This window comes from Biomphalaria glabrata, chromosome 14, assembly GCF_947242115.1.
Source record: "Biomphalaria glabrata chromosome 14, xgBioGlab47.1, whole genome shotgun sequence".
Taxonomy (NCBI): Eukaryota; Metazoa; Mollusca; class Gastropoda; family Planorbidae; genus Biomphalaria; species Biomphalaria glabrata.
The window spans coordinates 8,895,318-8,910,730 of record NC_074724.1 but is presented as its reverse complement, the minus strand read 5'-3'; the positions used below and the strand labels follow the sequence as shown (position 1 = coordinate 8,910,730).

Here is a 15,413-nt window from a genome sequence, read left to right as displayed (position 1 = left end):
ATTATGAGAAATGTGATTTCTAGCTGTGATGAAAGAATTTGTCCTTTGGAAACAAAATTAGCATTACAAAACGAGTGGACACTAGGAGTTACAAACATTTTCATTCAAAACTAAGTGACAGAGCAGCAGATTTTGAAATGTTTCCTATTGCCACTGAGGATTGCTCCGACAGATCTGTAACTGGAACTGATTGACTTACAAAGCCTGACATCCCTGCTTGAGAAATTTAGAGCGATGCAGACACTTGATTACTTCGCCGTGTTGTATCAAAAAAAAAAACTTTTCGAATTTCCGAAATTAAGTGTTAAGGATGATAACAATGTTTACAAGCACTTAATTGAGCAGACAAACTTTTCAGTAATAAAACGGCTGACACCTAACTAATTACGTGTGTAAGTATGCCAAGTAGTGCTACGGGTTTCTAATAAAACTATTTGAAATTATTTATTCTCTATTTCATTTTTATCTATTCTATGATGTGGCCCGCGACACGAGTGTCGGAAATTAAAATGGCCCGCCGGCCGAAAAAGGTTGGGCATCACTGATCTAGATTGTCTAGAAAGACTAGATTTAAATCTAGAATATTATAGATCTGATCATATCTGATCTTTTAGTCATCTAGATCTAGACCTAGATTCTAGATCTAGAATCTAGTATTCTAGTTCTATCTACAATCTACTAATTCTAAATGACTAGATTCTAGATCTAAATAGATCTAATTAGAATTAATCTTAGACTTAGACTATCAGACCAGATCAGGCTAACAGTCACAGTGCATTAGTAGATTACAAGATCTAGAATCTAGATCTATGTTATAGTAGTTTTTTTTTAGTAGACTCTATATAGACTATTATAGATCTAGATATATAGTGTTGTCTATATACTATATTATATACTACTATATTACCATAACAACTATACTAGAAATCTGAGTAGAACATGGATTTAGCATTTTCACAGATGCTCTCTGTTACATGAACAAATTGAATGTCAAGATTTGAAGATACAATAAAAATCCATTGACTGATGATATTTAGAGCCACCTTGAATATTTCAAACATCTTCTCTTTGCTATTTAGGTAATTAAAAATGGCCTGTCACATTTCATGAGATAAATTCATTATGAGAAGAAAGACAAGCTTAAAAGTTATGTTGAAATTGAAAGTAAATCTTAAGACTTTAGTGCTATTGAAAAAGATTTAGAATCTAGATCTTTTCAGTAAGCCTTTTGGTAAAGTATTGAAACTAGGCTTTCAACTTAAATTAATTGAAGTCATTAGAATAACTATGCCCCAATTCGAATTAAATTGTGATGAACTGTTGTCCTAACACTGACAGCATATATAAAGTTTTAGTTTGATATCATGATAGTTCAATGTACTACTATATTATGTTTTTCTTTGATTTTTTTGTTCTTTTGTTAAAAAAAATATGGCACACCACAATTTTTTTTCTCTAAGTTTTTGGCCAGTACCTAAATTTAATTTGCCCATGACTGATATTCTAGATATAGAAATCTAGATCTATTAAATTTTTTATAAGCAGCCTGTTTGATCTAGATCTGTTAGATCCAAATGATTGTGATTTTTTTAATGTCTATTTTGCTGTTTACTTTTTTAGGTTTAGAGATCTAGTTTACTTACAATTATTTATTTTGACTAGTTTTGTTTTTAAATTTTATTTTAAGATTCCATTTCAGTATATATCTCAACGTCTAGATCTTATTATAATTCAGTATCATGTTGTAAATAAAAGATCATAAAAAAAGAAATGATTTTATTGCAGGTTAAAATCATGATCTAATTCAACTTACTTATCTATACAGCTATCTCAACCTTGTACTTAGGTGGGTAATTTTTTTTTTTGTAATTCGAAACTCATGCTTGTGTTTACTATGATAATAATCAAAATTTGATGTTGTTCTTTTCCGAGAATGATGTAGGATGGATGTGTCATTACGTTTACTAATGAATATATTTATTGTACTGTGTTTTATTTGGGGATATCAATATGGTTGTATGTAGAGTGAATTATTTTTAGTAATTTATATATTTAAAAAAATATAATATTAAAGTGAAACACACCTTTAACTCTTTTTAAAAAATTCTAGGGTCTACATTTCATTTATTCAGTTCCTTTTCATCTTATCACTGTGTAATTCTTAAGTGCTAATTTTCACCCACTGAATCCAGTAATTAAAATAGTGTTATATATTGCTTCTGCTTTCTGAGATGGAGAGAAATATAAATATAAAAAAAAAACTCTATAAACATATCTCTCCAATATCTGCACATTTCTAACAAAACACATATTTTAAGGACTCTTCAGAAGTTCAATGTTTTTAATAGAAAAGTTATATTTTTTTTATGTATTTTTGTTTTGTTCTGTTGATTTTTTTTTTGGAATGATTTACATTAGCACTGGTGTATTTTTTTTTTTTTTCAGAAAATATCAAGATGCATGTAATTTCTACTAGCATTCTTTTGTGCTATTTCATTGGTATTTTAAATATTTTACTTATATAATATAATAAAAAAAATAATATTAAGGAATTTTTTAGGAGTTTCTACTATATAAAAGCAAGATATAATTTACACATTCATATTATAAGTTTTTATTTTTATTTATGCCTATAAAATAAATTTAAAAAGTCAACATAATATTTTAGTTTTAAATGTTTTTTACTTTCCTTCAGTAATGAAAATTATTATATCCTAACCCAAAGCTACTGCTGGACTGCAGGGGCTCTCAACAGCCAGGTTTTAAACTCAAGCCATCGTGATGACAATCCAAAGTGTATATGGGAAACCATAACTTTTATGCTAATATTTCTAACTTCTCATTACAGTTTTCAAATATTATGGCTTATTGTACCGTACTAATTATGATACTAAACTTAACACAATTAGCAGCTTTAAACCTCAAGTCACACCCATGTAATAAAGAATTAACTATGCTCTATTAAGATAGAAATTGTTTTAATTGCTTTTCTATTAACTTATAATAGATAATTTATTATGCTTTTTTAAATTTTATCATGTGCTTCTCTGTTGACTGTTAATTAAATTGATTCAGTTAGATTATAGCTTGGGGAGAAATAATGTTCTATTTTCTAATAGAATTTTTTCCCCCACAATTTTGCATTAATTTTCAAGTAGTGTTATGATGATTGAATACTTATCAACACAAATAATAATTCTTAGTAAAATTCAAATTTATAAGATCACTGCACAACAAAAATAAAAAAATTAAAAAAAAACAACTCATCCTACCACAAAAAAATATATGAAAAAATAGTTGCTCTTTAACTATTCAATTAATGGCCAGAGCCAGAAGTGAAGCATTTTATGTTTTTGACTAATGGCTTTAACTATTCAGTCTTTAAGGATTATTCTAAATACAAATTAACTAAAAATGCCTTTACTACACATTATCAATTCCAGTTTGTATTTTCAGATATAACCCTTCAACCACCAGTAGAAGATGGGCTGGAAACTTACTCTGGAACCAGTGGTTTTGACACTAGTAAGATGAGATACTGAAGTAGAGACTGTTTAGAAGTATACATTATTATTAGAAAGAAAATTTGCAGGCTCAAAATTCAAACAATGCATATCTTTAAATATATTCATAAGATCTGGTACTTCCATTTGGCAAAAGTCAAGAAATTATAATTTTGAATAGTACGACTTTGTTTACTGATTTATTTTTGTTTTCAGTCTTAGTGAATTACTTTTCTTGTTGATCACTTACTATAAGAAAACTGTGTACTATAGATTCCATTTTATCTTTAAGACAGACATAGTTGATGTTTCCATTTAGGAAATAGAACTTATTAAATTGATATTAATATAAATTGATGTAAAAAAATACCTTGACTTGTGGTCACCTTCACTTTCATTTATATCATCCTTTTTTCTTCTGTTTGAGTTTTTTTTTTTTTTTCATTCATTTACACTAGTGGATAAGGCACTTCTTGCACTAAAAATTATTTTTCAACATTTTCTCCAAACATTTTCTGTCCATACCTAAGCTTCTTGTCCAGTGGGGTATCTTACATACTTTCACTTTTGGTAAAATAATATTTTCCTAAAAGAAGGTTTGCATTTAATTTATTTCATTTGAGTTTTGTAGACCATAAACATTTTCTTGCTTTTGTTAACCTTAGCATAATTTTGGTAAATATTAACCTTTTCAGGAATGTTTCACAGCCTGACTTTAAACTTATATACTAAATGGCTTTTTTGTTTTGACAGCACTATCAGCATATGAAGAACTATACATTACTGAGGTTGATAGTTTGAAAGACATAAATGACTGCAAACCCTGGTCTAATCTTATGGAAAACGATACATTATGCTGGAATGGAACTGTTGATTTTTCAAAAGCTTTAAAAGATTATTCAAAAGCAGTGCATATCAAAATGGTTGATGGTTGTAACCAAACTACTTTTGTAAGTAACTGAATTAGAACTTCTAACTCTAGAGTTAACTATTTGAGCACTTAACAATAAGAACATTTAAAAAAAAACTTTTTTTAAAAAGACAATACCTAATTTGTTAAACTTATAGAGTGTTTATTTTTTTCATAACAACTAATGAATTTTAGATTTTAAAAAGAATCCTGGTTAAGCAAATGTATAGATTTACTACACTTTATAATATATCATTGATAACCATTTAGGGCAAAATATTCCTGAACATTAATTTATTAAACTCTTGAATGAATGTGGAAATACTTTGAAGACACACACAAATTATTTAAAACAAGATTAAAAGGTTTAGACGATATTTATATGTAACTGACTAAGTAGGAAATCTGGCATTCTATTTAACTCTTCGGCAAGGTAGGAAATAGAAAGACTGATGCTTCTTCTGGCAAAATATATAGGAAATCTGGATTGATGTTATAAATAGTTAAAATAACATTTATTCTAGTATCATTTAATTCACAGTGTTATGTGTTTTAGCTGAGCCACTGCATTATTGTGCTGCTTAAATTAATGGAAAACCACTTCCATATTGTATTTTGTGGAAAATAGAAGAGAATTAAATGTACAAGCAATTATCATGATATTTTTGTAAGCGAACATTATTAAACAAAGGACATTCTCATGATGTTTGAGCAATCGTTGTTAAAAATGTGTTGTTTTTTTTAAACAGAATTCAATAGTATAATGTTAAATGATGTCATCTAGCCTAATATAACTAAGCTCTAAGATGTAAAGTTGCTGAAAAGTTTCAATATGATTAAATTACTAAACTTGCTCATTTCTTCTCTTCATTTCTTAATTCTTGAAAACATCAAGACAGCTTCAGAGCATTTTAGTTTTCTCTAGCCCACTCAGTATTCATTTCCCATTGCATGCACAATTAAGTCTACTATTTCTATGACCTTTGCCTAAGTGTTATAAGCGTTACAAAATCTTTGATCAGTAATGTTGCACAGCAGACTGTGCAGTTTAGCTATTATGACAATTGGACTATGAAATCTAATAGATTTTGCACAGAGAAAAAACAGAAAATTAAATTATGTACTACATACTTGTTCAAATATCAATCTATTAGTCCAGCCAGTTATTTTATAAACAATGGTCCATCCCTACTGGACATTAAGGTCAGCTGGTATTCACACACCAGTTAGTTTGTATTCAAAACTATTACATCCCATACAGTCTAACTGAACAAAATGTTTTTATTGTTTCTTTATCCAAAAACAGTCTTTCTGAACAATTATTTTCATTTTCGTGACATGTATACTTACTACAAACAGCATATACATATAAAACTGCTGTGCAAGCTTTGCCTTTTAAAATGCAATACTTCATATAAATTTTTCCTGGTTACATAGTGCAGAGCATGGCAAAAGTACATTTCTATTTGGAAAAATGCTGTTGAAAACATCTTAAGCTCATTGTTCTTAGAATTATTAAAAACCTTCTATTTGATATTAGTTACTCACCAAACATCAGATCCATCTTAACTAACAATGAGTTTGTGCTAAAAGGCAAACTTGCCATTCCTTAACTTGTTTTTTTAGTATATTACAGAGATGTTGATTTTAATTATTTTGTTTATTCTAGCATGCTTCAGTAATTTTTGGAACATGTGAAGAGGAAATTCCAAATAATTCTGAATGCTATTGCAAATCAAAAAAGGATGATATCTACATATTTATTTGTCACAAGCATTTGGGAAATAAAGACAACAATGCTGTTATACAAGCATATGTAACAAATTTACAGGAAGAAACTAAAGTAACCAACAAACTTCATGTGAAATTTAATCAAAAGAGTAAGTAATTTTTGGTAATTAATTTGATGAATAAAATATATGTGATACAAATTGGATCACACCCCTGAATGGCTCTAAACTACATTGATGATTGAAACTTATAGGTCTGAGTTATCTAAATACATAAAATAATATAAAAAAAGACAAATTAATGCAAGCATTAAAATTAAAGAAAGGCATAATTAATAATAGTGATTTATGATCTTAAGATGAATGTGTTGTCTGATCTGGCCAAACATATTAATCATATTTTAACAAGAAGGCTAATGACCTACCCAAACATTTCATAAAATTTTTTTATTAGTAAGAAATATAAAGTAAAATAAGCTTCATTTACATTCCAAGTTCTTTTTATTTATTTAGTTAGCATTTTTTAAAAGGCAAAACCTATTTATACTCTATGAAGTAAATTTCCTATTTTCACATATATTTTCTACAAAGCTTTTATCGACTCAACTCTGTCTGTCTGTCTGGTAAAAAGTTTTAACCTTTTTTTTTCTCCTTTTCTCACTCTCAGATCAAGTTAAAACAGCACAATTATTCATTAAACCTGACAAGACATGTATCGATCGAAAAAATTAACCAATTAATTAATTGTTGGTGATAAATTATTTTGTTACTTAGCTAAAGTTGTAAATTCATTTCATTAGAACTCTTTATCAAAACCTTTAAATCCAATATTATTTAAAATGTTTCCAATACCATTCTCTTAAAAAGTGGTATTAATTATAAATTTATTTGACAAAATAGAAAATATTTATATTTGCATAGAAAATAAAAGGAGATTCTCACATTTTTTTATTATTATTGATTAAAGTGACATTATTTTTAATCAACAGACTCAAACACAGATGTTCAGTCATGTCCAAAATTGAAGACTTCTGAAGGTATAACTATCAAAACAAATGCCTTGCAATTTTGTTAATTGATTGTGAAAAATTAAGTAAATTTTAAAAAAGATTATTACTTACATATAATGGAAAACCAAACAATTATTAGATTTTTTTTGTCCACATTAGATTGGACAATAAATCCCAGTCACTTATTACTTGAATTGCTATATTCCCAAACTGTTTCTATGTCAGTTAAAGCAAGCTAAGCTGGTCTTTAAATCATTTTCAGAGGACACCTCTGTTGCACTGACCACCTCTCAGCTCACTTAAAAGCCCTACCTTTGGCATATGGTCAGCCCCTATATTATATTTGTGCCCTGGCCAGCAAAGAAAAGAGCACCTAGCAATAGGAAGCTTCCGAACGAGATAACTGGGCACTGATAAATATTTGAGAACAAATGGATTTACTGCTAAGGTCAGATGTAGATGGAACTAGAACCTAAACCAACAACCAGCAGACAATGGTTATTTCTACCTTAATTGTGACAAATCCACAGCTAGGACTTCATAGCCACCTGAAATGCTGCACTCCTCCTTAATCTTCGGATCAAAGAAAAACCTTTTTGTTAAACTGCTAACTGACCACTGATTTGAAAAATATTTTGTTCTCTCATTGAATTTGATAATCCATAAAAATAGAGAGATCTATGCCTCCATTTTTTAGCACATGAATCAGGTTTACAACTATCTAAGAAACATTAGGCCTAGTGAATGGTAAGGGGGGTGTTGGGTGGAGATAGTGTTTTAACATTTCAAGTCAGCTTTATCTTAGTAGCAACAAAGAGAGATACAAAAAGATGATTAAACAAATCATGCTACTGACAATTAAGACTGAATGAGTTCTTTTTTGTGTGTTGATCGCTTTTTTTTTTTTATGTTTTAAATCTGACACAATATGAGTCTAAATGAGTTGAGTTCTTTCCCTATGATCATTAACTTATTGGTCCAATTGATTTGTTACAAATATAACAATTACCTAATGAACACTTACAAACAATTTTTACATCATATAGATTGGATATTCAATTGATGTTGGAATTTTAAGTTCAAATGTACATATTTATACATTTTTAAGTATTATTAAATATTATTAACACTAGTATTAGTATTAACACTAACCTAATATATATATATATATCACCATAACATAATATATACTAGCAGTACACACTGGCTACGTTTGTTGATTTTTTCCCAGGCTTTATATTGTTTATTATGGAAAGAACATCCCCCCCTTTTTTTAAATGTTTATTTTATATTTTAATGAACGGGCCACATTTTAATGCTCAACCTAACATACTTTTTTAGCCTGTGAATTAGTGTATTGTCACTAGTCGAGGCTGTGACCTATTTCGACCAGTTTCTGGAAGCGAGATCAAGTCAGTGCTTCTGACCAGAGTAAACTAGATCATTTTAGTCATCCAATCAAAGAAAGAGGTTGAGGGAAAAAATAGCACACGTCTGCTTCTAGAAGGTCATAGTTACTAAAATAATTATTTGAGAAGTTTCCATGATTTTGGAAAGTACGATTGAGAAAGTATAAATTAAGGGAAAGTCAGTAATTCGGGGTCCTCGCATAGTAACAGTTTGGTAGAGTAAAAAGTTTTGTGTTAGTATGAGTTTAAATATTTGCAGGTTCATCGTTACATATATTAAGTGACTCATCTGTCCTGTTTGTAGGAAAACAATTATTTGCAATTAATTAAATTCCAACTGATATATAAGATCAGGGAATAACAAATAGCAATTTAGTAAATCAACCCCTTTGGAGACATTTTTTATTCTATTTCAGTGCCCTTAGTATTTAAACATAGAGTTAACTCATTTTTTGGTTATTGAAATTTTATAACTCATTAAAGTTTTCATTTTTTTCTTTAGCTAATTGGAAGGAACTTGCCATAGGATTTATTAGCAGCACCATATTTCTTTTTGTTCTTCTTCTTGGGATTTTGATTCTTGTATGCGTGTGTTTTATAAGGTAATTTTATTTTATTTTAATATTTCATTTAAAAAAATAATATTACCATAAGTACTTCAACTATAGCTATTTTTTAATACATTCAATGTAAAATTTAACTAAAATAGAAAGTTCTGATGCATTAGTTACCAATATTGAAAATAACATAACGAATTTAAAGATACACAACTATTTCATTCAAAAGATTTCATCAGCATTTGATCTATTAATATAATTTTACTTGGGCTATCTATATTCTTTGAAGTCCAGTTGACCATTTGTAATCTGATGTTTTCCATAACCTGACTCCATTCCCATACCATCAGACTATCAATGGTCAACTGTACTGACTTAAGTTAAAAAAAAAATTATTAATCTATTTTCAGAAAAAGAAGAAAAGGAGTGAGTCCACTTTTATTTTTTTTGTTACTTATGACTGTCTATTAAAGTATAAATTACATTATTTAACACACACACACACACAAAATACATATGTATAATAAAATCATGATTTTATTAAAGTTCCCCTTTCAGACCATGCTTTCTATAGGGCAGATAATGTAATGGTCATCTATTTCTGTGGCCCACAGATAACTAGGGTGTCATTTGGTCAGCATAACAACCAACTGCCTTTATTTTTTTCCACTAATGTCAGATACCTATTAGAGCATTAAAAATTAGTCTTCACCAGGATTCGAACCTAGGACCCTCCATTTCAGAAGCCAAGCACTTTACACCTCATCTACCATGCCTCCTCATGATTAAAGACGAGCATATCATTCTCTATGATACTAAACATCTTCTTTTAAAAATCCTAATGCATAGTTTGCATATTACTGATTAAATTCAGTTGCTGTAAGTTTCTCACTTATGGTGCTTTGTTTTTGCTGTCAACTATATTTTTATCTCATAACCTCAAAACCAACACTGTTGGCTCCATGCCATGAAGATAAATCAAGTGCTAATTTTTTTCAGCCATGATGTTTTTTTCTCTTACTTACTTTTAACCTTAAATGTTGGTGATATACTAAGTCCTTTCTTTGAAAAGACTTACGCTGGCATGAACACATTGGAAGTGTACCTCTTTTATATAGATCTGCATTTACTGATATTGTGCTTTCAGAATTGACATGTTCTATAGTTTCTGTTCATTGAAGAATATTATTTGTTTTATTAAATAATGTATAAGGTAAAGGCTAGTACATCATTTTAATCTATTAACCCTTAAAGTGCTGAGCTGTTTTACAATGAGTGCATACAAAATGGAATTGCAATTTTGATGTTCAGAGGCTAAACTATTACACGCACCTTAAGGGTTAAATGTGAATGGTTAAACCACAAGCCTAGGCAAAGAGTATGGGCTCATTTGAAGATCTGCTTGAGGAATTCATCATTCGGACCACAGTCATTGTTGAATAGAACTTCTCTAATGCATTAATATATAATTTTTGTTAATATTGTTATTTCTCTGTGTGTTGAAAAGTCTAGTAAAGATGTGATTTTCTCAGGATTGTCAGCACATTGGTTCCAAGTTTTAATTATACTGTTTCCATCTTCTCCTGTCCTGTAGAAATTTTGGATTAGGATCTAATCTTTTTTAGGAAGGAATTTCCAATACTTAAAAAAGAAACAATATCTTTGTAAAAGAATTAGAATAGTCATTGTTCTCTTCAAAGACAGCACTGATTTGTATGCTTTCATGGGAAAAGGCTCACCGTCATTTAGAAATGAACTATCAAAGAGCATCTCAGCAGAGGTTATTGAATGTGTTTGTCAAATGTGTGAAGGTTGTGTACAAATTTGTTATATGTTCTCTGCATTTATCCTGGAGCTGATGGACTGTAAACATGTCAACTGTTTCTCTACTCTCCTGAAGCCACATTTTTAGAAGTAGACCAATCTCACAAACAAACAAAAAAATAGTTATTGAGTTGGCAATTTAACACTTATCAATGCTGTATATTTTTACAGATACTTTTTTTTCTGTTATTTAAATAACATTCCACATTTGTTGTTCCTGCTATAAATTTTCCTATTAACAGTGATATACTTTCCTTTTTGTATAAACTAAACATCTATATCATTCAACACATTATTTAAAGTAGTTTAGACAAGGTTATGAAATTAAAAATTTTCCTAAAGTCTTGAAAAAAAGTATTATCTTAATGATAAGTTTTAGCATCTATTACAATCATTAACAACTAAATTGATATTTGAAATGCAAAATGAAAATTCATTATTATCACCTTTGTTTAAGTAAGTGATATAACACATTGTTTATATTGGCAGGCTATACATACAACAGAAAAAGGTTTTAAGGAAAAGACTGAAGGGTAAATATATATTTTTAAAAATTTACTTTGATTTTGCTAAGCTAAAAATTAGCGAAACCTTGTTTCATTCATTAAGTGCCCTGATTTCCAACCTGCTCACAAATGCCATCTGTCATGACAAATAGAAACAGGATATTGACATGCACCAGCTGGATGCTGCCTACATTAGGAAATCTAAAAAACTGCATGCATTGTCTTGCTCACACAAGATAGTTGTCATATCACAGTTACCATCTTCTTCTTCTTCTTCTTGAAACTGTCAGGTAGATAGGTAGAGTTGAGCCTTCGGAACTCTAGGCCAGCAAAAGTGAACAAGAGCTCCCTCTCACCGGGTGGGTCAGACTCGTGGCAAGAGGCTGCGTACACTTAGACCCCCGCCATGTTCCTTTTCTATACCAGGCTAACCGTGCAGGACACGCCATTTATTATGTAATGGCTCTTTGAGGAACAGCGCCTGGATTGTGACAAGGTTGTAGGCACCCCCACGGGAGTCTTGTTTTGCTACTCTTTAGCCTAATCATTTCCTCCTACGATCATTTCCACCCGGGCGCCACTATGAGGCATGGTAGCATGCTCGGGCAAAGTTACCATATATTGATGCAGTTACCATATTTCATCATATTTGGAGTTACAAGTATTGTTGACAGTAGGATAGATGCTATAAGCAGAGGTTAAAAATTCCAGTTTTATTTTGCGTAGGTCAGAGCTTTGTATTGCAGATCATGGCTATTACTGTTTCTAATTTACATAAATGACCTACCAAATTGCATTAGTTTGGAAACAGGTGTTTTTATTTTCAGACAATTGCATAATATATATAGAACAATAAAAACAATAAAAGATACTGAAATTTTACAGAAACAATTAGAATTTCAGAAATGGTAATCCAATTTGAAACATATCTTTCCAGCCAGAAAAATACCAGCTATTAAGAGCCAAAAAACAAAAAAAAAAAAAAAACTAAAACAAAAACTACTTTTTTTTATTAATGGTAAACCATTTACACTGACAAAAACTCTATATGTCTAGATGTAATAATAAATGAAAAGTTATCATGGAATCCCCATATTGATAAAATTATTTTTTGAAATATAACAAAACATTTGGGTTTATTTAAAGAAATGTTTACAATTCAAACAGGAACATAAAACTAAAATGCTTTTTATCCTTAAATAGGCCAATATAGAAAATGCTTCCTCATAGAAAATGCGTCCTCTTTTTGGGACTTCTCAACTCAAGAAAACAAAGAAACTAGACCAAGTGCCAAATGGATGTGAGATTTGTAACAAATGAACATTCACATTTGATTAAAGTAAAACCATTAGTCAAATAACTAATTTAGAGACACTTCAGAACAGAAGAATAAAAAGTAAAGTAGCAATAATAAAAAAACAACAACACTGTAACATTATTTTTAAAATAGATAAACAAAACCTAATAAATGTTTCAAAAAGACACATAGATAGAAGCACATTTCTTATTCTATATGCTAGGACTAATTCATATAAATGATCATTCTTTCCTAGTGCTATTAGAGAATGGAATGGGTTGCCTTAATTAGCCAGGAAAACCAATGACTTTGAAGAGTTTAAGTCACAAACATGCATGACTAGATTGACTCATGAAATGTGTAGGACATAATTATCTTCTCTTTTTTAATTACCCTCTCTTTTGAAGTAATGTCTGTTATCTATATTATAACATAAGATAGTCAATACAAATTGCTTGCTTTAAGTAATACCTGTAATCTATATGATAACATAAGATAGTTAATACAAATTACTTGCTTTCTCTAAAGCAAATTGATGATCTCAATTATTCTATTCACTGCCTTTCTTCTGAAATAAAAGTGCAAACAGAGGCCCTTTTAATATTGTAGACATTTCTCCTGAATGGGTCTAGGGCATTTCTAACAATAAAGGTTTTGATAATGATATAATTGATGCAGTATATATACCTAGGATTGTTCAAATTCACTGTTGAGCCTGTGTGCACCAACAAGAATAGATACAAGTAGTTTGGGCCTACCACCTACTAAAAAGAAAATGTTTTTTTATAACAGATATCCTTATCACTTTAAAGTGCATCCAATCTCTGTATGAAGATAAAAAAAATGACATGACAAGCTTAATTACTTTGCAAAAGGGGAGTCAAATTCTTTGGCATAATTTAATGAAGCGATTGTCCCCACTATTGCCAGGTAAAAAAAAGTTCCCTTTCACACTGTGCCACCTCGCCTCCCTGGCAGACCATGAAAAAAAAACAAAAAAAAAACATCTACCTTTTTCAATCAAAGGGGTGTGTTAACTGGAACTCTTCTATTCACATTCTCTTCTTTAAGAACAATCGACCTCATTCACCAATCGTAAACAAACAACATTTAGCTACATGATTTTAGATATATATTCTATACAAATTATGTAATCCTTAAAGGCTGTCACGTGATACATTTTTAAAATTGTTTTATCAATATTATGATGTGGCTAAATGTGTTTATTTACAATTGGTGAATGAGGTCCATTATACTTTAGTGAAGTGAGAACATGCTTGAGCTAAGAAAATGCATTAGTTGCAAGAGATGTCTAAAAATAAGGATAATGTCCACATCATTAATATTTACATTGACTAAGTATTACACCTAAGGAATGTGATAAGCTCTTCAAGATTTGCCGACTGATTGACCAGTTAAACAAGAACTTTCTATAGTTCTGCATGTTTTCAGAAAATGAGTAGTATTGAAATAATGGATTTTATTATGAAAGGCTAATGTACCAAGGTAAGGCAAGAGTTGTTGGAGATGACATATCCCTAAGCAGACATGGAACATATGTTGTCCTTGTCAGATTTGTTTCTACAAATTCACCACAATTCATAACAATCATTCTTAATTTTAAAAAGGTCCCTGGCAGGTCCCCTTAACTTTTCACTTTAACATTGCTAGTAAAGACAACAAACAAATGGATGAGGCCAACATTTGAAAAATGTTAAATGTAGAATTTACAATCAAATGATTCTGGCTTATAACATCCATAATTATATCAATAATATTAAATTTACTTATTAATGATAGTACACTGGCTGCTAGTCAGTATTAAAATAAATAACTCTGCACCTTGCTGTATAATGAACCTAAGGTGAATATTTATACCAGTGCCAAATGACAGTCACAACATTATGAAAACACAGACATTTGATTGTCACTGGTACAAGAGTCCAGCCCACAAGTGATTTGATTAAGGTTAGCCCACAGATAGCTCCTCATAGGAAACAAACTTCATAGTTTGACCTAGACATTTGGAAATTTTGATTCTGTGCCATCCCTAAATTTTAGCAAAACAAAATTAGAATCTGATGCAGTGTTTTACTTTGTTTATAGATTATTTCTCTTGACATATTTGCATTTTCCTGCTCTATAATTTAACTGAATTATTTGCCATGTTATTATGTACTCAATTTTGAAAACTTTAACATTGCTGCATTTATTGCAATGAATATAAATAAAATTAAAGTGTGAAATGCACAAATAGCATTTTAAATCTATAAATCATTAATAATAACATTTTATGAAACCCTATTTCAATTTTTCCCAACTAATATTGGGTATCCATTAAAGCTGGGCAGACTCTGTCGCTAAAAAAGCTATTCTAAATCCTAGTCTTCACTGGTATCCAAACCTGAGATCCCATGGTTCAGAAGCCAAGGGCTTTACCACTAAGTAACTATAATGCATTTTAACATCATCCTACATTAAATTAGATTTAGTTTCTCTGTCATTATTATTTAAAATAAAATTGTAGCCTGCTACTGAAGAAAATTTATAAGACAAAGTTAATTCAGACATCTCTCTACAGCTCATTAGCAATTGGCATGGGGTTAAAATTAAAATATCTGTTCATCTTCCTTTCCATAAGGTGTTACTGAAATAAACAAAAATGAA

At 29.9% G+C, this 15,413-nt stretch overlaps 1 protein-coding gene across 4 annotated transcripts in view; it reads left to right on the top strand.

Moving 5' to 3' along the window:
* Window positions 1-334: 334 nt before the first annotated feature.
* LOC106053344 (uncharacterized) overlaps window positions 335-15,413 on the top strand; it is a 22,287-nt gene continuing 7,208 nt past the window's right edge. The window contains exons 1-10 of one of the 4 annotated variants that reach the window (XM_056010650.1): window positions 335-392; window positions 1,786-1,846; window positions 2,446-2,499; window positions 3,457-3,525; window positions 4,257-4,453; window positions 6,083-6,293; window positions 7,133-7,180; window positions 9,065-9,164; window positions 9,530-9,545; window positions 11,433-11,476. In XM_056010650.1, coding sequence (XP_055866625.1) covers window positions 2,457-2,499; window positions 3,457-3,525; window positions 4,257-4,453; window positions 6,083-6,293; window positions 7,133-7,180; window positions 9,065-9,164; window positions 9,530-9,545; window positions 11,433-11,476 — 728 coding nt within the window. In that variant the 5' untranslated portion in view covers window positions 335-392; window positions 1,786-1,846; window positions 2,446-2,456. Of the gene's footprint in view, window positions 393-779; window positions 1,080-1,785; window positions 1,847-2,445; window positions 2,500-3,456; window positions 3,526-4,256; window positions 4,454-6,082; window positions 6,294-7,132; window positions 7,181-9,064; window positions 9,165-9,529; window positions 9,546-11,432; window positions 11,477-15,413 lie in introns of those variants that run through there. The other 3 variants (XM_056010649.1, XM_056010651.1, XM_056010652.1) reach the window with 3 other exon arrangements.